A 26,205-nucleotide genomic window follows, 5' to 3' on the forward strand; every position below is an offset into this window, starting at 1 on the left:
CTCTGAATTTTTATGTCACATTCTTTCCTACCTTGTTTCCATCATTTTAGTCTGTTTTAGAAAAGAAAGTATCGATTAAATGTTCTTTTATAAAAGTTTTTTAATTTTTTAAATTATCTTCTGAATTTTTTTGATCTTATTTTAATTTTTTTTTTATTTGAGTTGAAACCTCCAGATAGAGAAACTTGATTACTCTTATTTGTGCAGTACTTTTTTTTTTCCTTTGTGAGATGGGGGGTGGGATTCTGACAAAATAACCCTGGCTAGCCTAGAACTCAGTGATCCACCTACTGTGCTTCCCAGGTACTGAGATTAAAGGCATGCACCATCATTCCCACTACTGCAGTTCTTTTCAGAGGGTTCAGTGTGATGTATGATAAAAGTAATGATTTAGTAGTAATGGTGATAAAGGTAAACACAGACTGTCTGCCCAGGGCTGGTCTCAGGTTTTTGCACAGTATCACCACACTTAATACTTGAAGCAGTTGCTGTACTCATTCTCTTTAGCCCCGGTGTGGTACAGTCACAGTGATGATAGTAACCATGGAGACAAGCTTTGTGATACAGTGACTGAAGCAGAGTCCGGACAGATTAAGGGAGATTAGGTGAAAGGTGATTAGAGAAGCCCATGTCTGAACATTAAGAAGATGAGAGCTAAGACTGTTGGACTTTGTTCTGTATTGTGTTGGTGTTTTTTTAGACATGTCTCACTTTGTAGCCCAGTTGGCTTTGAACTCTCAGTCTTGGAGTTCTTGGATTACAGGTGTGAACCACCATGCCCAACTAAGGTACTTGTTTGGAAAGTTTAGTTTTTAGTCCTAGGTCTAGAATATGGTATTTCATATGTCTTGAGCTTTATCATGTTTTGGAACCTATATTGAACTGTAAAACAGAACAGAATACATTCTGTCTGCTTTGAGTAGTTTTGAGAAAGCTCTATAAATTATAATGTATCAAGATGTGTACGGATGCAAAAGCATGGGTTTTAAAGAAAACTTGTCTGTGTTGCTTTTAGGAAAAATGATCATCTCTGTAGTGCAGAACTAGGAAAGCAGCAGCAAGGGGTCTGGGCTGCCGAGAGTTAGGACCACTGAGCCAGGGGCTACAGGCTGTCCTACTGGACATTTTTACCTTGCCTGTCTGTTGAGGGTTTTCTAATATGGAAACTGGTGTTGGCTGCTAAAGAAATAAAAATTACATGTAAAAGTGCATTGGTGAGACTCTAGATACTTAAAGCCAGGTATATTCTGGGTTAGTGGGTAAGGGCACTTGCCTCCAAGCCTTAGAACCTGAGTTTCCAAGCCTAAAACCCACGTGATAACAAAGAACTGGTTCCCACAGTTGTCCTTTCATTTCTACATGCATACACATGGGTGTGCACACACAAATGAATAAATAGATAAGTGTTAATTGTATGGGGGTGGTCCTGGTGGATCTAGAGAGATGGCTCAGGGATTAAGAGCATTTGCTACTTGTATGAGAAACCAGGGTTCAGTTGCAGCACCCACATGATGGCTCACAACTATCTGTAACTCCAGTTCCAAGGGATCCGATACCCTTTTCTGGCCTCCATGGACATGGCACACAAGATATACACAATGCAGGTAAACATGCATCATATAAAATTAAAACGTAGAAAAAAATGGTGGCGCACACTTTGAATCCTAACACTTGGGAGGCAGAGGCAGGCAGATCTCTGAGTTTAGGCCAGCTTAGTCTAAAAAGTGAGTCCCAGGACAGCCAGGACTACACAGAGAAACCCTGTCTCAAAAAAACAGAACGAAACAAGTATTTACACACACACACATATATAGAGCAAGGTGTGGGGGTGAATGAGTGTAATTCCAGTACTTGGGAGTTAAAGCACTTGAAGAAACAGGACATTCAGGAGTTCAAGATCTTTCTTGACTACATTGAGTATCTATCAAGTTCAAGGCTAACCTGAACTACTTGAGACCCTATTGTGAGAGAAATTCTATACTTATTCATATATTTTATATATATATATACATATATATATATACACACACACATATATATATATATATAAAGAATAACCATATTCAAGTTTGCTATGCCATATTAACAGCCTTATACATCCAAAATTTATTTTTAATTCATTTTGTCTGAATTTTATTTTTGTGTATGTATATGTGTATCATCTTCAATGTGGTCTTGGTTTGGATTTTTTGCTTATTTGTTTTGGAAGGGTGTACTCGTTGAATTTAATTATCACTCTTGAATTTATAGAATGCATTGTATAGTATATTATGGTTACTTTTAATATCAATTTGCCACAAATTAGAATCAACAATAGCTGTCCCATTGTGGGACAACACTTGGCAGTGACTCAGTCCATAAGGCAGAGTGCTTCAACAGTCCGAGTCTGCTGCTTAGAATGTTCTAGAGAAGTTCTAGTTCATAATGATAGAAACATGGAGTTTGCTGTGAGAGAAGGGACCACCAGCAGCAGCAGCAGCAGCAGCAATGGGATAGATTAATTTGGTGGCAAGAGGGAAGGCCAAGTGATTGAATCTGTGTTTAAATGCTGGAGAGTAACATTGTTTACAGAAGTTTTCTGATAGAAATACCTGATCCCTTGCCAGGTAGACACAGTGGCACTCATCTTTAATTCCAGCACTCAAGAGAGACAGAGATGTAGGCAGATCTCTGAGTTTGAGGCCAGCCTAGTCTACAAAGCAAGTTCTAGGACAGTCAGGGATACACACAGAAAGAAACCGTCTTAGAACACAAAAAAAGAAATAGCTGATCTCCAGATTCAGGCTAACAGTGCCAGTCTTGAACCTAAAACATTATTCCACAAGCAGATTAAATGAGGAAATAAATTCCTTAGTCATATAATATATATTCCTATATATTAAAATATATTAATGCAGTTCTGTATTAAAAAGCATTGGCAGACTCATGTAAAAATGTGGGGGTGGGGAAATGGCTCTGTTTAATAAAAGAATAAGACTATACTATCAGTCATTTTTAAGAAAACTATGTTTAAGAAGTTCATCAGGGGGCTGGAGAGATGGCTCAGAGGTTAAGAGCACTGGCTGTTCTTCCAGAGGTCCTGAGTTCAATTCCCAGCAACCACAGGGTGGCTCACAACCATCTGTAGTTAGATCTGGTGCCCTCTTCTGGCCCGCAGGGATACATGCAAACAGAACACTGTATACATAATAAATAAGTAAATCTTTTTATAAAAAAAAAAAAAAAAAGTTCATCAGGGCTGAGGATATATAGCTCATTGATAGAACAAAGCCATGTTCAAATATGATCACTATCAAAACAGACAAAAACTACTACATAGTTTATTAGCACATTAAACCTATGAATCTTAAGCATTATTCATTGGAAAGTCTCTGGACAATTATGTTTGGATTTGGGTTATTAAATTATTAAGTAGTTTTTATTCAATCTCAGTTAATTAAAACGTAATCTCTATTCAGTAACAAGAAAAAAATAGCAGAGGGTTTTATAGAGTCTGTAAGCACAGATTTGTGCTTCTGTTAATGTTTTTACAGAAATTAAACCAGAGAGGACAACTCTTTCCCAGATTTGAATTCTCTAAGTATTCACTAGATTTCTGTTCCTCCCCACATACTCTATAGTATTCATAGGAAGTGGGCTTGTATGCATGCTGCATATTTAGACTCTTTGTACTTGGTAGTCTCTTTCCTGGCAGTCAATCTTAGAGACATGGCTAATGGACAAGTTTCCAGAGCTTTCTATCACAGTGAAGCTCTTACATTTGAAATCCTCTAACAGGGTTTCTCTGTGTAGCTTTGTGCCTTTCCTGGAGCTCACTTGGTAGCCCAGGCTGGCCTCGAACTCAGAGAGAGATCCGCCTGGCTCTGCCTTCTAAGTGCTGGGACTACAGGCATGAGCCACCACCACCCGGCAAATACTTTCGGTTTTTGTTGTTTGTTTTTGTTTGTTTTTCGAGACAGGGTTTCTCTGTGTAGCTTTGCGCCTTTCCTGGATCTCGCTCTGTAGCCCAGGCTGGCCTCGAACTCACAGAGATCCACCTGCCTCTGCCTCCCAAGTGCTGGGATGAAAGGCGTGAGCCACCACCACCCGGCTAATATACTTACTATTAATATGTGTCTTTCTCACATAAATTTGAGATCATATGCAAAAGGTTTTGTCTGGGCTTTTTCTGTTTTGATTTTTGTTTGTTTTTTCCTGTGAGCATTCCCTCAGATCATTCTTTGGTCTTTTCAAATGTGTATTAAAGCTTTTCTGAAGATCTATAAGTATTTCTCCTGAAAAAGTAAAAAGTTGACCTGGGAAAATTAAAATAGCAGTAAGTATAAGACAGGCAGATTTGCCTCCTTGATCCTAAAATGTATGTCCAAGTTATGTTTGGCATTACCCTGGGAGCAGGTCAGTAGGACAGATTAGAAATCCCAGAAGCAGTGAATTGTATATGAAAAAAACTTAGTATTTGATATTAGTAGAATTAAGACGTTATGGAAATTGTTGGGCTTATTTCAGTTAAACAAAGGAAGACTTCCTGACCATTTGGAAGTAAAGTATAACCTCTGTCATCTTAAACCAAATTTGGCTATAAGTAGATACTATAAGAAGGTATGTGGGAGTGAGTGGTTTGCAGGGAGGACGGGAGAGAGTCAGCTCTGGGAACCATTTAGCCAAGGAAAATTGAAGGCCTGTGCTCCCTCCCCTCTAACAGTGATCAGTGATAGCTTCCAAAGTAAAATGTCAGTGCCTTGGAGCAAAAGACAGAAATTCAGAAAGTCGGGGGAAAGCTGTTTTTTAGACTAGGGTGTTCAAAGCCCTGCAGGTGGCTTAAATACTTTTAGTCATCAGATAAGAGGCACATAGCATTGGGAAATGTTGAGAGGCTACAAGTTGATTATTAGATGAGGAACGAAAGTGGTTACTTAGTTTGATTTAGTGAATTTGAAGAACTTAGTGTTGAAGAGCTTATAAAGATGGGAGGAAATGTATTAGGAGATGACAGGAGGGTGTAGAATTTTGGTACTATGAATAAAGCTTTAATTCTGTGCCCTAGAAAATAAATTGATTACAAAAATATGACCAGACCTTAGGCTAGGTTAAAGATGGGCAGAGGGAAAAAGTGCAGATTTAGAAGACTAACAAAGGAGAGTGACATTAATAACTAATAAGTGTCTTCTGGTGTGTCTAAAAATTCTACTTAATCTTGTGCCTAGCAACATTTAGACAAAGGCTACACCTTTTGCTAACTCTTAAAATATGCTTGAGGGAAGAAGAATAGTTTAAAATTACAGCTTAATTCAGCATAAAGATTTTTTAGTGTTTGAATTTTAGCTTCTGGCAGAATGACAGATAACTAATTCACATTGTTAACTTTTAGATGGTTTGTCTTCTGCTGATCCCAGCTCAGACTGGAATGCACCAGCAGAGGAGTGGGGGAACTGGGTAGATGAAGAAAGAGCTTCACTTCTGAAGTCCCAGGAACCAATCCTCAATGATCAAAGGGTAAGTATAAGGAATTAAGAGATAATTATTTGTTAAAGAGACTCATCCCAGCACTTGGAAGGCAGAGGCAGGCAGATCTCTGTAAGTTCAAGGCCAGCTTGGTCTACAGAGTGAGTTCCTGAACAACCAGCACTATTACACAGACAAACCCTGTGTCAACCTTCCCTCACCCCCCTCCCCCCCCCCCAATGAGGTGAGGTGAGGGGAGAGAGGCTCAGGAGGAGAATTCTAGGCTACAGAGGCAGGGACAGTTGAATCTCAGGAAGGAGGAGGTGTTGAACAGCATGAGAAACAGCAGAGTGGGACATTAGGGACCTTAGGCCTGAAGGTTGTCACTGTATTTACGTCCTGGGAATTTAGATCGTTTTCATTACAAATTTTGGAATCAGGGTTAGGGGTGTAACTCTGTAATAGAGCATGTACTTAGCATGTACAAGGCCCTGGGTTCAAGCCTCATCAAAAAAAAAATTTTTTGGACTAAAAGCCATATTTCAGAAAGTTGAATGGTTAGATTTGTGTTAGGCTGGAGTGATGGCCCAAGGTTTAAAAACACTGGCTGCTCTTACAGAGACTAGACTTGATATTTAACACCTCAGGCACAAAACACAGCATCTGGTACACAGACAACTAAAACACCCATACACATAACTGGTTTTTGGTTTTTCGAGATAAGGTTTCTCTGTGTAGCTTTGCACCTTTCCTGGAACTAGCTTTGTAGACCAGGCTGGCCTCGAACTCACAGAGATCCGCCTGCCTCTGCCTCCTGAGTGTTGGGATTAAAGGTGTGCGCCACCACTGCCCGGCTTTTGTTTTGTTTTTTAAGAGAAGTACTGTAGCTAGAGAGCTTCTCTCCAGCTCCCGCCAAGCCCTGTAGTCTGACAGCCCACTTATAAAATAAACACTCAGATGCTTATATTATTTATACTGTTTGGCCTAATAGCTCAGGCTTCTTGTTATCTAGTTCTCATATCTTAAATTAACCCATTTCTATTAATCTATACTTTGCCATGTGGCTCGTGGCTTAGCCTTCCACTTCCCAGAATTCTCTTCTCTGCTTGTCCTGCCTATGCTTCCTGCCTGGCTACTGGCCAATCAGTGTTTTATTTATTAACCAATCAGAGCAACACATTTGACATACAGAACCTCCCACAGCAAAGTACTAGCAAATAAAAGGTTCAGGAAAAAAATAAGTAGATAAGACTGGAGGAGAGGCAGTAGGTTACAGCAATACATAGTATGAGGGGCAGGCGGTGATAGAGATTTTAGCACAGGTGGCAGACTAGTTAGAGAGGAGCCATAGAGACTGATATGGCCCTGTGCTCAGCAGATAAGTTTAGACAGTAAAGAGATGAACTTGGTTTGTACACACTAGTGTGGGCAGAGCTGAGGAAGTACCTGGTAAAGTGACGGCCGTACAAGCACGAGGACCTGAGTTCAGTCCCACACCTGGCAGCACAGATCTTTATTCCCTGTGGTCCTATAGCAAGATGGGAGGTGGAAACAGGAGAACCCCAGGAAACCCTGAGCCTACACACAGCATTGATCAATAAGAAGATTCTGTCTTAATATGCAAGACAGCCTGAAGTTGCCCTCTGACCTCGATGCCAGTGCCATGGTACAAGTGGGCCTACAGTCATACAAACACAGACATGCACACGTGTATGTATGCACACACCAGGGGGTCAAAGTTGTCCTTGAGATGGATCATTATTCGGTAGCCTCTGCTTTAATAGAATGAGAAGGGCCTAGAATAAAGTTTGAGGGCTATAGAGAGATGAAGATGTTTGTGCTGCTCATATATATGCAAAGCCCTGGATTCAGTCCTTAACACTGCAAAGAAAAGAAAAAGAAAAAAGGGACGAATTAAAGTATGAATAACCACTTGAACCAATCAGTGAGCAAGATCTGAATGATACTGTATATTTCTATAAAATTTTATGTCTTTCATCTAAATTTCTAGGAAATTGAATGGACGAAATTCAAGGTAGTGGTCCTTTCCTGGGAGGTATTATAAGAATGGGATCTAGTGCTTGAGAGTTGGTAATGGTGATTGGAGCAGTTTTGAGACAAACTCATCCAGCCCAAGCTGGCCTTTAAGTCCTAATCCCCCTATTTCCATCCAGTGAGTTTTTAAGTAATATAAGTTTTATTAAAATTTTGTTAGTCATAGTTTATTCTTACTTAGATTTTAGAAGATAAAGACCAAACATAGTGACTGTAATTGTTGTGAGTAATATAAACTTAAACCGGTTGGGTTTACTTCAGTATTTTGCTTTTAACATCAGATTTCAGATGATGATAAAGAAAAAGGAGAGGGAGCTCTTCCAACTGGAAAATCTAAAAAGAAAAAGAAGAAAAAGAAGAAGCAAGGTGAAGATAACTCTCTCTCACAGGTAAAGTTTCTGAACAGTGAATATTCATTATGATACACCACTGTGAGTGGTTTGGAAAGTGATGTCCAGACACTAAGAATATGTAGAGATAAATGACATCATGAGAACCATCTGTCAAAATGTGTGTTTTGCCTGTGTGTGTGTATGTGTACCACATTGTGTCATAGTACCTACAGAGGTCAAAAGAGGCTGTTAGATCCCCTGGAACTGGAGTTATAGGTGGTTGTGAATCACCATGTGGATGATAGTAATCGGATCCAGTACCCTTAAAAGAGCAACAAGTGATCCTGGCCACTGAACCATCTCTCCTGCCCACTCTAGTGAGTTTAAAATATGAAAGTTGGACATGTGAAAATCAGGACATGTTAGAGAAGTGCTACATAGTATTCTACAAGTTGTATTACCCTGGGGCTGGAGAGATGGCTCAGCAGTTAAGAGCACTGGCTTCTTTTCCAGAGGTCCTGAGTTCAATTCCCAGCAACCACATGGTGGCTCACAACCACCTATAATAGGATCTGATGCCTTCTTCTGATATGCAAGGATATATGCAGAGTACTTACACATAAAATATAAATTTTTTTTAAGAATTTTATTACCTGGTCTATGTATTCTTTTGCCTCTTCTTTCCCTGAGTCATGCTTGAACTCTTAGCCCTCCCCAGTCTCTGACTGTTCTTCATAATGAAATGGTCATGCTCATCAAGAAGATAGGCAAGGACTTGGGAAATGTCTCATGAAGTGCCTATAATCCCAGCCTCAGCAGAAAAAGGATGAGGTTAGAGATAGGCAGGTACCTGAAGCTCATTTCTAGCTGGTCTCATTAATTGATGAGTTCCAAGTTCTGCTGCATGCTGAACTTAAATTCACATCAGAATTTTGAGTTGTTCTTCAAACTTACTGCTGTCATATCACATTCCAAAGAGCATCAGTATTAGAAGCAAACTTTCTAAATGGCATTTACTTATGTGTGTGTGCATGTACCTGTGCCACAGCATGTGTTTGGAGGTCAGAGGCCAACTTCTGAGAAGTCAGTTCTTTCCACTATGTGGGTGCATAGTTATTAGAACAGTAACTAGAGTCTGACATTCTCACTCCTTGATGTGCAGTAAGTTCTGTGAGTTCCTTTCTGTTAGAAAATACTATCTTTTAAGACAATACAGTTTAGTTATGCTTCTACTTAATATTTATTCTAGTGCATATATATATAAGCATGTAATGTGACTTAGAATGTTAAACTTTGACAGTCTAAACAATGAGCATGGGAACATTTAAACTAAACATTAAAACTTAAACAGGACCTTCGAAATTTCCTGGTTGAACTTTGATAGTTAAAGGAAACTAAGAGATTTGTCCCTGGAATTACATGACTGAGTCATGTCATGACCAGATTAGAGTTCTCTGTATAGTCTTTATTATATGTATATGTGAAGACATTACTCCTTGAAAAAGTCACTAAGTGAAACTGTGTTTTTAAAGTCTTATTTCCATTATCAGCCCCTTTGCTGTGTGCTTCTTGTAAGTTGAATATTAGTTTATTCTTTTGGGGTTGGTCTATTTGATAGGATGGTTTCCGTTCTGGGGTGTGTTTGTGTTAGTATGTGTAATTCAAGGGGACAGGATTTGGGACAGGAGGTCACTCTGTAGCCCAGGGTGACCTGGGGCTTGTAGCAGTCTTCCTGTCTTGACCTCCAGGTGTTGGGATTACAGGCGCGAGCTTACCATGCCTAGCTTGGACACCTTTTTAAGTGAATTTATTTTCTTAGGATGACTTTGGGACAACAAAGTGGATTTTAATCAGTAAAGAATGAAGAAATTTAATCTCACAGACAGCTTTCTTCTGCAGGACACAGAAGAACTAGAAAAGGACATTAGAGAAGAGCCTCCCCTGAATACCTCCAAAGCCCGTCCAAAACAAGAGAGAGTTTTTTCCCTGAAGACCGTGAGCACTAGTGATCCAGCGGAAGTACTCGTCAAAAATAGCCAGGTGATATTTAAAGAATAGTAAAGGTTTCTTGACTTAATAATTACAGAGTAATTAACGTTTTATTGAAGTAGTATGCAAGTACACATCATTCTGAGTAGTGTAGTAGAATGCCATGCCATGTATCACTCCATCTATCACTGGGTACTCACTGATGTTATCAGATTAGTTATTAAACTACATTGGTGCTTGTATGCAAATAACCTTGTTATTTTACAGAATAAGTCTGTTGCCAATCAAAGAGAAGCTATATGTGCTTCTCCATTAAGTGAAAAGATTTTCAGCTCAGAAAAGAATGGGGGGAAAAAGCCAGGTTGTGGTAGCCCACAACTTTGATCCTAGCACTGGGGAGGCAGAGGCAGGTGGATCTCTGTAAGTTCAAGTCCAACCTGGTCTACAGAGCGAGTTCTGAGTCAGTTAAGGCTATACAAAGAAACCTTGTTGCCCTCCCCCCCAAAAAAGACAAACAAACCAAAAAATGTGTGTATGTTGAGTTTGCTGAGATCCATAGAAATATTGAAAAGAAAAGAGCAATGTATCAGGGTGGGGCACACCTTTGATCTCAGGAGGCAGAGGCAGGTGAATCTCTGGGTTTACGACTAGCCAAGGCTACATTTTTTAGACCCTGTCTCAAGAAAAAAGAAAACAAAACACAACAGAAGCATGGGTTTTGGTACTACCTACAGTTTCAAGCACCCACTGCTGATCTCAAAACAGAGTCCCCCAATGCTAAAGAGGATTGCTACACTATACTTTTTCCTCTAGGCATGTAAAGGATAGAAGACCTAAGAGAAAGTGCTTTTACCTCAGTTTGGTTTTGCTTCAGTTTGATTTTGCTTTGTTTATTGTTTGAGATAAAGTTTTATATAGCTCTGGCTGACCTCAAACTCACTGTCTAGCCAAAGCTGGCATAAATTCCTGATCCTCCTGCCTCCACATTCCAAGTGCTGGAGTTTTAGGCATGTACCTCTGTAGCTGACAATAACATATTTTTAAATCATGTGCTTTTAATGGAAATATTGATGAGTCAGAAGAAACTAGTTTATGAAGGGTCTGGATCATTGACTTGAAACAAAACCCTGATTTTTCATTGGGTAACTTGCATGTGGTGGTTTGAATACATGCCCCCCCCCCATAGGCTCATATATTTGAGTATAGTTATGAAGTAGTAGAACTCTTTGATAGGATTAGAATGATTAGGAGGTGTGGCCTTGTTGGGGGAAGAGTGCCACTGAGGGTGGGTTTTGAGGTTTCAAAAGCCCATGCCAGATGCAGTCTCCCTGGGCCTGCGGAACAGCTCTCAGCTACTGCTCCATCACCATTCTTGCCACGATGCTTCCTGCCATGGTGACTAGCCCTCTGAAACTGTAAGCAAGCCCCCAATTAAATGCTTTCTTTTATTAATAGTTGTCTTGGGCTGGGTCATGGTTGCACATACTTTTAATCCCAGCACTTGGGAGGCAGAGGCAGGTGGAGTTTGAGGAGAGCCAGGGCTACTCACAGAAACTCTGTATCAAAGAAACAACAGCAACAAAAGAACTGCTTTTGTCATGGTGTCTATTATAATATATCCTAGGGGGCTGCAGAGTTGGCTCAGTGGTTAAGAGCACATGTTGCTCTTACAGACCAGGGTTTGGTTTCCAGCACCCATGTGATGGCTCACAACCATATGTAATTCTAGTTGGGCGCCAGGCATATGATACACATACATACTTGCAGACAAAACACTTATACACATAAAAAAATCTAAATAATTTAAATAAAGTGTATCTGTTTGAATTACCTGACTCATACACACATTCAAAACTTGTGTGCCACCTGCTGTTGGAGGAACTAAGCTACAGCAGTGGATAGACAGCATCCCTGTCTGAGGGAGCATGGAGCTAGTGGGCCAACCAGCTCTGACAACAGGGCTGCTGAGAGAGGGAGCTCTAGCAGTGGTGTCCTTCACCAGTGCTAGTCATATTCCCACCTAGATGGGATGCTTTAATTCCTAAGTGTTCTGAGGTAAAGGGATGTGATCTCAGTGTACATAAAGGTTTAGGAGTGAGTATTACAGCAAAGAGTGTTTGACATTCTAGTGTCTTCTCTAAGTAATGCTCAGAGGTCATTTTATGAAAAAGCAGTTGAGCCTTTTTATGACTTGATGTAAGTGAAATAAGAACATATAAGGGGAAGTAGATAAGTTCTAACAAAGCTGCAGGTGTGATGTAATATAAGGAGCTCCAAGGAGATGTGAGCAACATGACTGTAGATTCAGTACCTTATAGAAGGAAAGAATGTTAGCAGCTCTCTGCTCACATCACTTCTCTTGTGTTCATGGAGCCAGGCAGAGTAGGAGCAAAAGAAACAAAAGTTCCCCTTGTTTTTGTGTTCCAGGTGATGGTGAGTGTTAAAGCTGACCAGTGAAGTAATCCACTCAGCTCTCTCTCATACCCCTGAGTCAGTCCAAATAAGCATTCTTAATATTACCCTTACGAATCACTACGCTAAACTTCTAATCTCATTACTAGACTCAAAAGTCTGAAGATCTATACTGGTTGCTTGAATCAGTAGGATTCTTCCCACAGTCTGCTTGTGGAACACACAAGCTGCTGCTGTTAGCGGTATCTCTGATTTCTAGGGAAGAGGTTAGGTCAGATCATTGAGAAGGATGCCCTAAATTCAAAGCCAACCAAGGCCAGTCTGGACTAATAGACTGGGAGTCTCACAAAACAAACAAACAAACAAAAGCCTAAGTAGATAACTAAAAGTAATGCACTATTTTTTTCTTTAACAGTTTTGATGAGTTCAAAGTTGGTGGAAATTGATTGAATTTCTAAAGTGCTATTTATAATGAAACAGGAGATTCTTATTTGAGATTTATTAGCTCTTTTAACTTTTGTTTTTCCTTTTTGTGGTTTTTCAAGACAGGATTTCTCTGTGTAATATCCCTAGCTGTCCTGAAACTCACTTTGTAGACCAGGCTGGCCCCTAACTCACAGAGACCCATCTGCCTCCTGAGTGCTGTGATTAAAGGCATGCACCAAACTAAATGGAGAGCCCACTGGGGAGTGTACGGTCTTACTCATTCTGGAAGGGAGCCCAAGTTGGTAGAGGCTATTTTTAAAAACTTATACCCAAAATTAGCTTTTGGTGATTTTAACTTGTCTATATTTATCTATTTTATCTCACTGTATTCAAAGATGTTATAGATGATGCAATGTTTAGTTATGTCACTAGAGGGCAGAAATGAGGTATAGTGCTACCTATAAATAATTAGAAACCATTTTGCTTTCTGCTGGTCTCTGGATAGTGCTATAATTCTTAATATTATATGAAATTTATACAAAATTCTGAGATAATTTTATTCCAAAATAGCCGATCAAGTCTCTTCCACCTGCTATCTCTACCGAGCCATCTGTTACCTTATCAAAAGGTGACTCTGACAAGAGCTCTTCCCAAGTGCCACCGATGTTACAAGACACAGACAAACCCAAGTCAAATGCTAAGCAAAATAGTGTGCCTCCCTCCCAGAGTAAGTGCTCTCTGTTGTCTTCTTGCATCTTTCTTACATCATGTAAAGGTTCTGATCTTAGGTGTCTGCTAGGATACTTCAGAGCCTGCCTTCTGAAAGTGCATGGCTCCTTGAAACTTCACAGAATTGAGTTGAGGCCCAGGCTGTTAAGATAACCTGAGCATTGAAGATAACGAGAAGCTGGCTTGTCATGTCCGCTCTCTTGGCTCCTTTACCTTTTTTCTGTGCACACGTTCCTTGGCTGCATGTTACTGTCTTTCCCTCCTTTTCTCCAGCTGTCAAGCAACATAATAGTGCCCCATCTCAAAGAGAGGGGGGAGGGGGGAACCGTTTCTGTGGGTTGGCACCAGTTGAGTATAAGCAGTCACAGTTAATACCTTGACTTGGAAAAGAAGGGAAGCAGATAATAACTTGAAAAGATCCAAGACTAGAAAACTTAAAACATAAAATTTGAACAAGTTTTTTCATAGTTTTTACTTTTATGTTACTGATCTATACTGACCAGCCACCTTATATTTTTCTCTCCCCCACCCTTCCTCTTTTTTCTTTTAGCCAAGTCTGAAACTAACTGGGAATCTCCAAAACAAATAAAAAAGAAGAAAAAAGCCAGACGGGAAACGTGAATTTTTTTTTTCCTGAATTGGACATGTGTTTACAAACACTGTCTTGAAGATTATGCTGTTTATGCAATAATTTGTGAACATGTACAGAATTTTATATAAATTAAACCAATTTTTAAAACAAAACTGAACACAACCACCATAAAATGGAATCAAAGGAACATTAATTTATGAGATTAAGAGATCAACAGAATACATACTACAGTGCTGGAAGACACTTGGGAGAGTTTTTCAATTGAACGAGAATGATCTTAATTGAAGACTATTACCCTGGTTTTACAACAGTTCCCTGTTTACAACAGATTGTGCCCTGTCTCATCTGCAGCTGAGGATAGTGGATTCTGATTAGAAAGAAGGCCGCCTAGAAACCAGTAGGCAGCTCCTTGGATCTTATGCACGAACTTAGTCCATTTGAATCTGTTTTATGCTTAAATCAAAGTGCTTTGATCAAATGTGTAATCTGCCATATCTTTACATATTTGTTGTAGCAATTTGTATTAAAAGAATCACAAGTGCAAATAAAAAGTCATTTATCATTTGTTTAACTAAACTGTCTTGGTTTAGTTTACGGTTCTTAAAAAGTTCTTAATTAAAACATTGAAAAATGCAATTGACAAAACACTTATATGGCTTACAAAGTTATTTTTGATAGTCTTACATTACTTGAATTTATTCAAAATAACAGTATATTTTAAATTAAGAAAGGTAAACTATATTATTTGTTTGATATGTTTAAGGCTGAGGCTAACAAATAATGCTCCTGTTTATGATTTGAAAACTTTCAGGCAAAATCCAACTTAATATTTTCCCTTTCCCTAGCAGTTTTTTCAGTGTCGACTCTTAGTTGCTAGTAATTTTTTTACTTTAAAAATGAAGTAATTCACAATTATGGAAAAGTAGTCAGACAGCTTTAATTGACATTGTGGAGACCTCCAGTTATCAGGAATATGTTTTTTTACTGCCTTAACCTGTAGTGTGTAGAATATGCATCAATTTCTTGAAGGGGATTCATGTTTTTATAAGAATTTTCATGTAACTATTGCAATTGTGGTCAAAAAAGGAACGTTTTTCTGCTTGAAACTGTGTTGATTTCAATGATGTGTGATCTGTCACCATTTTCAGGCACTGTGTGATCTCTAGGAAACTGGCAGGCCTCTCTGTAACTGTTAATAGTGCATGCTTGGCCATGTACACTGTAAATAGCCTTTACCAAACATGTTTGACAAGGACCATAATTAACATCACCTTAGTGAATTGTGATAAAGAAAAAAGCCATGATTTATTGATGTGAGTGGCTTATTTTCATGTGGCGCCGGGAATGAACCTGTTTAAAAGCTATAACCAATGGTACTGATCTATCCATCAAAACTGTCTTATATTTGACTGTAGTTTAATAGTATTTTCAGCTAGGAAAGCTGTAAGATATAAAATGGTTTAGTTCTGCTGAAGACTGGCCTTAGAATTAAAGGATGGCTTTCCTCATAAGTGATTAACAACTTTTTTTTTTTTTTTTTTTTAAATCAGGTGTTAATATCTGTTTCAGGAACATGGCAGTGTGTTTACATGTCAGAAGTTTTGTTTAAAAGGGATTTCTAAATTAATGGACTTGTTTAAATAAATTCAGAAATGGATAGCATTGTTTTTATTTGCTTCACTATTGGGAAAATAATAGCTGATATGCTGGGAATGGAGCCTTCAGGTGGCTCTGAGCCTCACACTCCCTCAGGGGGGCTGCCACGTTGTGTCATAAGGGGATTTAATGGGGTCTATAATTACAGAGTGTGCCAAAAAGATCAGTGCTCAGAAGTTTAGTTGAACTCTCTCAACTCTACCTCACCGTTCCTTTCTCTTACAATTCTTTGGGCTAAGTCAAACATGAAACTTTATTTCTTGTTTCAGTGTCTCCCAATTCAGTCACTTCCTGTAGGAGGGGCACCTACACCAGGTAGCAACAATCCCTTCTTGGTGAGGAGAAATGTATCATGGGAGGAGAACTTTGAGTGGGTCAGTGTGGAGATGGTTTCTGTGCTTTCCTTCTCTCTGGCTTAGGAGCCAGGCCATTCGTTTCTTTTTCAGGAGGCAGCTATACAAGTGAAATGATGCTCATTGCATTTTTATAGATCTTTATGTGGCAGGACAATGATACTTGTCACTGAACAGAGGAACTGATTTCTGTCATCAACTCAGAAAATACTGAAATCTAGGTAATGGTGATTAGGGGGTGGCAATAAAGAGGGCCTGCTGTTTTGTACTGGCTGGGGTGAGGTCCCCTGATGCTCCCTGCCTTCCTGCCATGGGCTCTCTGTAAGGATGTGGCCCTGTCAGAGTTTTTCAACTGCATCCTCCCCATCTGTATCCTAAATTGAGAAACAGTTGAGAGAGTCCAAAAAGAATGTAATTGAAATAAAAGGTCTTTAATGTAGTTTACCATGTTTAATTTGTGCATGTATTTTATTGTTGAAGGGAGGTTGAAATAATTTATCTAAATCTGATAGTATTTCATAATAGGTTAATCCAGTTTGTGTTCAAGTTAAAGATCCCAGAGGGTAATGATTACTTGCAGACTTTAGTTTTTCTTAATTAAAAGCAATCCTCTATTAATATAGTATGAAATATCAAAATTTAGGATCTGGGTTCTAAGGTGTCTAGTGGGCTCTCCTAAGGTTCTCCTGTAAGCTCATTGCACAAACTGGAATTGGAATTGCTTTCAAGACTTGGGGAATGAAAATGTGTCATGTGTAAGATGCACTGGGTATTGTAAATAAAAACAGACCATTTTTGTTTTGTTTAAATTGCTTATTACATTTTCTGCGGGAAGAGACTTTGTCCTTTTATATTGGTCTAGTAAGATAGCAGGCCATGCCAGGTGTGGTTGCGAACACCTTCAGATCCCTGCACTTGGGTGGCAGAGACAGGCAGATCTCTGTGAGTTTGAGAGCTGCCTGGTCTAAAAATCGAGTTCCAAGACAGCCAGAGCTACACAGTGAAACCTTGTCTCAAAAAACAAACTACAAAAAGATATCTGGCACTTTGTTCGTAGGTTTTGTTTTTTCCTTTCTGTTAAAACCATGGTTTCAGGCTTTGCTACAAGGAGTCAAGTGAGTAATTGCAGCCTGGTATATATATATCTTTAAAACTTTAATCACAGCATTCAGGAAGCAGGAGCAAGCAGATCTCTGTAAGTTCAAGACTAGCCTGTTCTACAGAGTGAGTTCCAGAACAGTCAGGGATACATAGTAAGGCTGAATTGATAAGTTCCAGGTTTATAGAGACCCTGCCTTCAAAAAGGGTATGGAGTTATCCAAGAGGACATCTCTTGTGATGTCTGGCTTACACACATGATACACAAATATAAGTATGCATTTCCCACAGAAGGTCTGGGGAAGCAGCCCAAGGCTAGTGTAACAGTGTGGCAGTTGAGGATCCTCCCATGTTGAGATTGAGGACAGCCGGATTTCACTGCACACTTCCTATCAGTACCTGAGCCACGTGGAGGAAAGCATTTCCCAGAGAATGTTCATAGAAATTACACTAGAGACTCAATTTACAGACTGGGGTGGTAGTGGCAGGGAAGTTTTGGGGGTTTTTGTTTTGCTTTGTTTCGGTTTTTTGAGACACCACCTTATTTTCTCCTTAGTAGATTCTGAAAGAATTTCTGCCACTCAGTGACAGTTTGGGGGCTGGGGGATTGACAGAGGTAAGTATGAGGTCCTGACTCCCAGCACCTTTGTAAAAAGCCAGGCATGGCCACCTGCTTGTAACCCCAGACTAAGGGTGACTGACCGCAGGATCATGGGGCTTGCTGGAGGCAGCCTAGTTGCAGGTTCAATACGAGACCATCTCAAAGGAGTAGCGTGGCAAGTGCCCATCTCTGGCCTGTGCATGTGTACATGCCACTGTACTAAATGACTGAAACTCAAGACAGGCTGGAACAGCACACACTGCAAGTGTAGATTATAAAAATCAACCTCATGGAGGTTGAGGACCCACTGAAGAGAAGTCTCTTCTCTCCTTCCACCCTGTGGTCCCAGGGATCAAACTCAAGTCTCCAGGCTTGGCAGCAAGCACTTTTACCCACTGAGCCATCTTGCTAGCCTGACCATTTTATTCCTCTGTGCTTTCCCTTTAATTTGTACCAAAGTATTCAAAATTAATATATGTTAATCCCAAGGGTGAGATACCAAAGCCAAATTTGAGGCAAGCTTTAATTAAATAGTGGCCAGGTAGATGGGAAATGGCCAGATTCATACCCAGGTTCCTGGGAAATGGCCCTGTGTCACAGTTTGCAGATACTTAAAAGAGGAAAACCCGTAATTCATTACATTTCCTATTAGGGGCAAGCATACATCCTGATGTACCTCCAGTTTACATCCAGTCCAGCAAACAACATCCTGACATATTTCCTACCTGTGAACCTCCCACCCACATATGATAAGCACATCCTGTGCAGATGCGTCAAACAGTTTAGGGGAGTGAAAACACATGGCTTATTATCTCCCATAAACAATAGCCTCCAGCAGATCAGAAACATTTTTGTTGCATGGATCTCTAAGGCATAGTAATTAAAATGTAACTTTGGCTCAAACAATGTAACACTTCTAGAAACTTGAAAGCATAATAAAAAAGTTCCTCTGAAACCACCACTCTTCTTAAATGAAATATTGCCTGCATGGGAACTTGAGAAGTGAGCTGGCTGTTGTGTAATGGACAAAAATGGCTACTCTCAAATGCCTGTTTTGGGAGAGATGACTAAGGATCCCAGGTGATATGTGCTCTGGTCTCAGCCTTTTCACACAGCCACCCTTAAGACATTGAGCCTGAGTAAGTTCCTTAGTGCTCATAGGTTCAATGGCTAGATGTGAGTGGTGTGTGTCATGGAGGTCACTGCTCTTCTGGGGGCGTGAGAATCATATGAAGTGTTGGCTAGAGATCTGTCGACACCAAAGGAAGTTCATGGTACAATGACAGGTGCTGTTTTGAGACTTCAGGCAATGGAATAATTACAAATTATACTCTTCTAAGGTGCTTTTAATATGTTAAAATCAGAGATTACTATTATAGCAATTCCCATATCTAGTCAATTGAAATGGCCCAAATAATGAAAAGTGAAAGAAAACCTGCCTAAGCACTGGCCTAACAAAGGAGGCGTCCTGGAACCAGATGTTTCTGTCCTAGATTCAGATCAAGGATGCATATGGAGTTAGTTAAATTATAACAGATTCAATAGTGTGACTTTAGGCTGAAATGTATTTAACAAAATTCAGTAGCAGCTGGGCGTGGTGGAGGGCACTTTAAATCCCAGTTGAGGCAGGTAGAGCTCTTGAGTTCAAGGACAGCAGGGATATGTAGAAAGACCCTGTTTTGAGAAACAATTCAATAGCCATTGCCCTAACCCTTTTTAAACTTAAGTGCAGTGAAGAGTCATCTCAGCACCTGAGGAGGCTAAGGCAGAAGAACTTGGATTCAAGAGCAGCCTGGGTTATATAATGACACTGTCTCAAAGTAAAAGAAGTCATCTCAAAGTCAGCTAGTGAATGTAGTCTTGGGCTTACCAACATTCATTAAAGGAAATTAACAATAAAACATTGAAAAGGGTTATTGATAACTTCCTGATTATTAAATCAAAGAAGATAATAGCACTAACTAAGCAGACAGCACACTGAAATAGTGATACATAAAACTCTAGACCCCTGATAGACAAAGTAGAAAAATTTCTAGTTATATTAACTAAAATAATTATAAAGAAAATTGGAGGATCCTGGATGTGGTGGTGCATGCCTTCAATCTTTAATGCCAGCGCTCAGGAGGCAGAGGCGGGCAAATCTCTTAAGTTTGAGGTCAGCCTGGTCTACAGAGTGAGTTCCAGGACAGCAGAGAAAAAGGAGAAGGAGAGAGAGAAGAAAAAGAAAATTGGAGAGATGACTCAGTGGGTAAGACCTTTGTTGTGCTTGTGAGAGGACTCCAGTTTGAATCCCCAGAACCCACATAAAGTCAGACACAGTAATGTCTCTATGCCTGTAGTCAGTGTTCTTATGATAGGGTGGGAGACAGGATTCCCAGAAGCTTGGTGGGCAGCTAGCCTTTGGCAAAACAAGAGACCCTGAATCAAGGTGAAAGGTAACAACTAACAGCTGGGATTGTCCTCTGACCCTCATGCCACACACAGCACACAGCAGTTTGCACCACACTGTGTGCTAATACACTAACGGGTCTGGAGAGATGGATACATGGTTAAGAGCACTGGCTGCCATTCCAGAGGACACAGGTTCAATTCCCAGCACTGCTGTGGAATAACCCTTCTGTACGCTGTAAATTACACTGTGATTGGTTTAGTAAAGAAACTGACTGGCCAATAGCTGGACAGGATAAGGTTAGGTGGGAAAACCAGACTAAGGACACTGGGAAGAAGGGCAGAGTCAGAGGAGTCATCATCAAGACAAGGAGAGGAAACATGAGGTTCAAGATGAAAGAGGTAATGCCATGTGGCAGAATGTAGATTAATATAAATGGGTTAATTTAAGTTGTAGGGCTAGTTAATAATAAGACTGAGCTATCAGCCAAGTATTTATAATTAATATTGTCTCTTGTGGTTATTTGGGAGTGACTGCTGGGACACGGGAAAACTCCACCTACACAGCACCTGCCTAGTAGTTCACAACTATCTTAAATTAAATTCTGGGGATCTGAAATCCTGTTCTGGCCTCCATGAGCACCAGGAATGCATGTAGAATGATATGTAGATACACATGCAATGTAGATATACATTTGTTTAATTTCTATTAAAAACTAAAATTAGTTGAAATTTTAGCAAAGAAGGCTAGGGAGATGGCTCAGAAATTAAGATCACTGGCTGTTCTTCCAGAGGACCCAGCTGCCGCATAGTGTTATGCCCAGATCACAGGAGACCCCCCAAAAGACCACCACAGTGATCAAGTCCCATATGTAAAAGCAGAGTCTTTATTTCAAGCTCAGAGCTTGGACTCTTATGCAGCAGTGAGATCAGAGAGCCCTGAGGCCAGGCAGGGTAGAGTTTTTAATCATAGCAGAGGTTGGGCTGGGGAGTTCTAAGGTTCAGGACCCTGATTGGTTAACATTTGTCTAGGGGCATCTAAAAGGAAAATAGGTGTGTGCTAGGCTCAGGGACATCTGGCAATCTTATCTAATCTTATCTAAGGGTTGGAACATTTGAGATGTCTGGTACTTCCCCTTAGACCCTGGCCCATCCCTGGGTGGATTCCTGGATGGTGTTAGCTTATGGCTTTTCCTGGATATGGGTGTTGCCTGCCAGTAAGCCTGTCACGGAAGCTGTGTCTGGGCCTCTGAGCCTGTCATGGCAGTTGTGTGGTCAAGCTGTTTCCCCCACACACACACACATTCCTCCCTTCACAAGTACCAATGGCAGGTCCCATTCATGGGTTCAACGGGATGGTATTGAGACCTAAGAACCATTAACTGGATGCTATTGACCCACTTTGGAATGAAGGTAAATAGTCTATTAAGAAGGCAAGGGCTAAGTGTAAGCAAAAGGAGCCAGATCACTAGGGGCCAACTAAGGCAGACACCAGGGTGGTTATCCAAGGGGACCAGTTGAACAAATTCTCAAACCACCCAGCTTCTGAGCATACATTCTGCTCTCCATCATTAATCCGTTGTAGTCAAAAGTTTTCCTGTGTCCTGCCCAGTCTGCAGCCGCTCAGACCCCAATAAACATACAGAATTATATTATTGTATATTAATTACAAACTGTATGGCCATTAGCTCGGGCTTATTACTGACTATCTCTTACACAACCCATAATTCCTATCTATGTTTAGCCACATGGCTTGGTACCTTTTCTCAGTTCTGCCTTGTCATCTTACTTCCTCTGTGTCTGGCTGGCGACTCCTGACTCTGCTCTTCCTCTTCCCAGCATTCTTTTAGTCTGCTCGCCCTGCCTATAATTCCTGCCTGGCTACTGGCCAATCAGTGTTTTATTAAACCAGTGTACAGAAGCATTATCCCACAGCAATCCATTTTCTTAATAAGGCCATTGAATCTCTACCCCAGAATGATTGACATAGAAACAACATTCTTCCCCCAGAGCAACACAGGCCTCCTTGTTGCATGAAGAGGAGGTCCAGGCCTCTTCGATTTTGCAAGGCAACCTCAGCCAACGGAAGCTAAGGAGGTCTCTAATTTGAATATATACTGTTCTATTTTTTTTTTAAGACCCGAACTGATAGCTAAGTATAGGGCCTGGTAGTTTCTATCCTGGAGAATTAAGGCTGAGGTGCCCATCCCCGTTGCCCCAGCTATGCCCAGTCCTACCAGGGAAGAGAGTAAGACAGCTGATGCCCCTATGGCCCATTTTGCCCTGGCAAGAATAGGGGATAAGGCCAGTTCCATTTGGACCCCTTTAGAGTATTTCATGTTGAGGAATAATTGGACCATCATACAAAAACCTTGTCCTGTGTTAAGAACCATCCCATGGACGAAGGGAGTGAGCCCTGAAGTGCAAGCCCACCATCCAGCAGAGGCCAAATAGAGTTGTTTTGTATGGTGATGGTATGATTATATAAATCTGCAGGGCTTGCTTTCCAGGGGTTGTCACACAGGTTCCCATACCATTCACCTGCTTTGAAGGAAATCTTTTCTTGCTTTCACCAAGGGCAAGATGGTGGGGACACTGAGGTGTAATCACTGGTTACTGCAACACCAATATAGAAAGGGGGTTGTGCATGTAGACGAAGCCAGCATTCTTTAGTCAAGTCGGGTTTAGAGGCATTTATCACCTGGAAGATTTTAGAAACCAAGTCCCATGAAGGGTATTGGCTGTATGAAGAATCTTGACCCTGAGGAGTGGTTCCCAAGGGGACTACTGGTGTCTGGTCTTCTCCTGGGGATTTGTTGGCAGGAGCCTCCTGAGGTAACAACTAGATTGTATCCTGTTGCCACTGAGGGTGGTAGCTTAACCTCTAATCTAATGGTGAAGAGGGCCCCTGGGATTGGCCCAAGATAAGGTCCAGGGCCATCATAGACTTGGCTACTCCAAGTCTTACCAGTGGTCCATTCCTCTGTCTAAATTTGTTTCCCCATCAGTAAATTCTATCCTGAGGGTGTTACATTTCTGATTTCCACAGGACCCATAACCACCGTCATATAAACCTCATCGGACTAAGATCAAATTATCTCTTACTGGTGGTATCCACCAGATAGGTGTAGCTAGTGTTTTACTGCCTGGCCCACAGTCAGGACAAATCTCTCTCACCTGCCAGGCCCATAGACACTCAGACCCAACCAAGTAAACACACAGAAACTTATATTGCTTATAAACTGTATGGCCGTAGCAGGCTTCTTGCTATCTAGTTCTTATATCTCAAATTAACCCATTTCTGTTAGTCTGTAAGTTGCCACGTGGCTCGTGGCTTACCAGTACCTTACATCTTTCTTGTCATGGCAGCGGCTGGCAGTGTCTCTCTCCCCAGCCTTTACTTCCCACAATTCTCCTCCTTGTCCCGCCTACCCTATCCTTTCTGCCTGGCTACTGGCCAATTAGCACTTTATTTATTTTAACCAGTCAGAGCAACACATTTGACATACAGAACATCCCACAGCAGATAGGTCCAGTACTCACACATTTCCAAAAGTGACAGCAGTAAGATTCAACTCTTCCACATTGCTAATACCAGGACTTTTCAGTCTTGTGTCCCAGGTATGAATAAAAACCACTCTTGTGCCAGTCTCTGTTGAACAGAAATAAATTCTGTACCTCAAATTCTAGAGGTGGGAACCAGGTCCCAGGTGGAGCTCTGTCTAGCTGATCCTTGTTTGAGGATTTCTCCAGAGGACGTGTCAGAGTTCTGCAGGTTGATGCGGATCAGCAGGAGACGTAGGTGGTGAAGGATGAGCAGTACCAGCAAAAACAGCATCTTCACGATGGAGGTTGGTGACAGTTAGAGCTTGAGCAGATTATCTTGACTCTTGAATCTCTAGCCTAAGGAGTCTCTTTCCTGTGACGGTTCTGTGGGGTCCTCTATCTCTGGATCTGCCGGCCTGGTGTGGGTGTGATGAATCCAAGTGGTGATGCCATCTACCTTTAGGACAGGAGTTGTCAGGATCATAGTGTATGGCTTCCAGTGAGGCCTCGAGGGTCTCCCTTTGATGTCTCTTCATAAAGACCCAGTCTCCTGGTGAAAACTTACGTGGTGTGGATGGTGGAGTTGTCTCATAAAAGGCCCTCGGGCAAGACCATATGTTCTTGTGCACAAGAGCCACAGGCTTGAGGGAAGCAGCCAGGTTAACATCATCAAACTCATCAATAAGCTCAGATTTTAAGTTAGGCAAAATAGGAGGGGACCTCCTAAACATGACTTCAAAGAGAGTTTGCTGTGAGATGTTCTGTATGTTAAATGTGTTGCTCTGATTGGTTAATAAATAAAACACTGATTGGCCAGTAGCCAGGCAGGAAGTATAGGTGGGACAGGAGAGAGAATTCTGGGAAGTGGAAGGCTAAGACAGAGACACTGCCAGCTGCCAGGACAAGCGACATGTAAGGTACCGGTAAGCCACGAGCCATGTGGCAACCTATAGACTAATAGAAATGGGTTAATTTAAGATAGAAGAACTAGATAACAAGAAGCCTGCCAGGCCATACAGTTTGTAAACAATATAAGTCTCTGTATGTTTACTTGGTTGGGTCTGAGCGACTGTGGGACTGGCGGGTGAGAGAGATTTGTCCTGACTGTGGGCCAGGCAGGAAAACTCTCACTACACAGAGAAAACTCTAGCTACAGGAGTTAGCCCACGGTATAAGGTGATTTAAAACCCTAGGGAGGGCAAAGGGGAGGAGTCACCACCAATTTCCATAGTTGATTTGGTAAGGGTCTCTTTTAGGGTCCTGTTCATGTGCTCGATCTGACCTGAACTCTGGGACCTATAAGCACAATGTAATTTCCAATTTGCCCCCAATACCCTTACCAGGAGGAGCTGTGTTATCTGAGAGATGAAAGCTGGTTTGTTATCTGAACTCAAGAGGGTAGGGATGCCATACCTCAGAATGATGTCCTCAAGTAGCTTTTTGGCGACCATCTGAGCACTCTCATGCCTTGTGTGAAAGGTCTCTACCCATGCAGAGAATTTATCTATAAATACTAAAAGATATTTGTAAGCATATTTGCCAGGTTTTACCTCAGTGAAGTCCATTTCCCAGTAGGAATCAGGTTTGGTGCCTCTACATTTGGTTCCAGGATTTTTAGGTTGATTGTCTGCACTGGTGAATAGGCAGGTCAGGTATTTTTCAGCTATTTGTTCGATCTTGTGCTGAAGGTAAAGGATTTTTAAATGGGACTGCCTTTTCAGATCTTCTGTTTTCAGGTGCCGAGGTAGAGAGAGCGGTGAATGTGAGGAAGGAGGGCTTCAGTCATGATGAGTCTTCCACTGCCAGTCATCCACCAGCCATTGGGGCTGCCACACCCATGGTAAGTGCTGTATCATGCACAAGTCAGCAGGGGTATAAGCTGAATGTTCAGAGAAGTCTGGAAGTCCTAGGTCTGGTAGCATCTGGGCCAGGATATCCATCATCTGTTCTGCAGCTTTCTTTGATGCCTGATCTGCCCTCTGGTTCCCTCTAGCCATTAGGGTATCAGTTCTTTGATGCCCAGGACAATGGATAATGGCCAATTTGGTTGGCATCCACAAGGCTGTGAGCAAGTCTAAAATGTCCTGTTTGTTTTGAGGGTTTTTTTTTTGTTGTTGTTGTTGTTGTTTGTTTTGTTTTTTTGTTTTTTGCACCTTTCCTGGAACTCACTCTGTAGCCCAGGCTGGTATTGAACTCACAGAGATACGCTTGGCTCTGCCTCCCGAGTGCTGGGGGTAAAGGCGTGCACCACCACTGTCCAGCTCCTGTTTGTTTTTGATAGTCTTTCCCTCAGTGGTAAGGAGCCCAGGCTCTTGGTAGATGGCCTCATGGACATGGGCCGGTGAAGGCATAGCAGCTGTCTGTGTACACGTTTAGCCTCTTTCCCCAAAACAGTGTTCTCTTCTGACACCACAACTGCCCCTGAGTACCCTTTTCCATCTTGTATAAAGCTGCTCCCATCCATCTAGCAGTGAGCTCAGCATCTGGCAAGGGCTGGTCTCGTAGGCCTTTTCTCAGTCCATGTACCTGGCTCAGAATTTCTTTGCAGTCATGTAGTCGGGTGTCTAGTTCTAAATTGGGGAGCAG

General features: G+C 41.2%; 1 protein-coding gene across 4 annotated transcripts in view; it reads left to right on the forward strand.

Moving 5' to 3' along the window:
• Mtdh (metadherin) overlaps window positions 1-16,795 on the forward strand; it is a 55,609-nt gene extending 38,814 nt beyond the window's left edge. For 3 of the 4 annotated variants that reach the window (XM_036207994.1, XM_036207996.1, XM_036207997.1), the window contains 5 exons: window positions 5,369-5,493; window positions 7,779-7,886; window positions 9,729-9,869; window positions 13,227-13,383; window positions 13,936-16,795. In XM_036207994.1, coding sequence (XP_036063887.1) covers window positions 5,369-5,493; window positions 7,779-7,886; window positions 9,729-9,869; window positions 13,227-13,383; window positions 13,936-14,006 — 602 coding nt within the window. In that variant the 3' untranslated portion in view covers window positions 14,007-16,795. The remainder of the gene's footprint in view (window positions 1-5,368; window positions 5,494-7,778; window positions 7,887-9,728; window positions 9,870-13,226; window positions 13,384-13,935) is intronic. The other variant, XM_036207995.1, reaches the window with a different exon arrangement.
• The last annotated feature ends 9,410 nt before the right edge of the window (window positions 16,796-26,205 follow it).

The sequence above is a fragment of the Onychomys torridus genome, chromosome 16, assembly GCF_903995425.1.
Source record: "Onychomys torridus chromosome 16, mOncTor1.1, whole genome shotgun sequence".
Classification (NCBI taxonomy): Eukaryota; Metazoa; Chordata; class Mammalia; order Rodentia; family Cricetidae; genus Onychomys; species Onychomys torridus.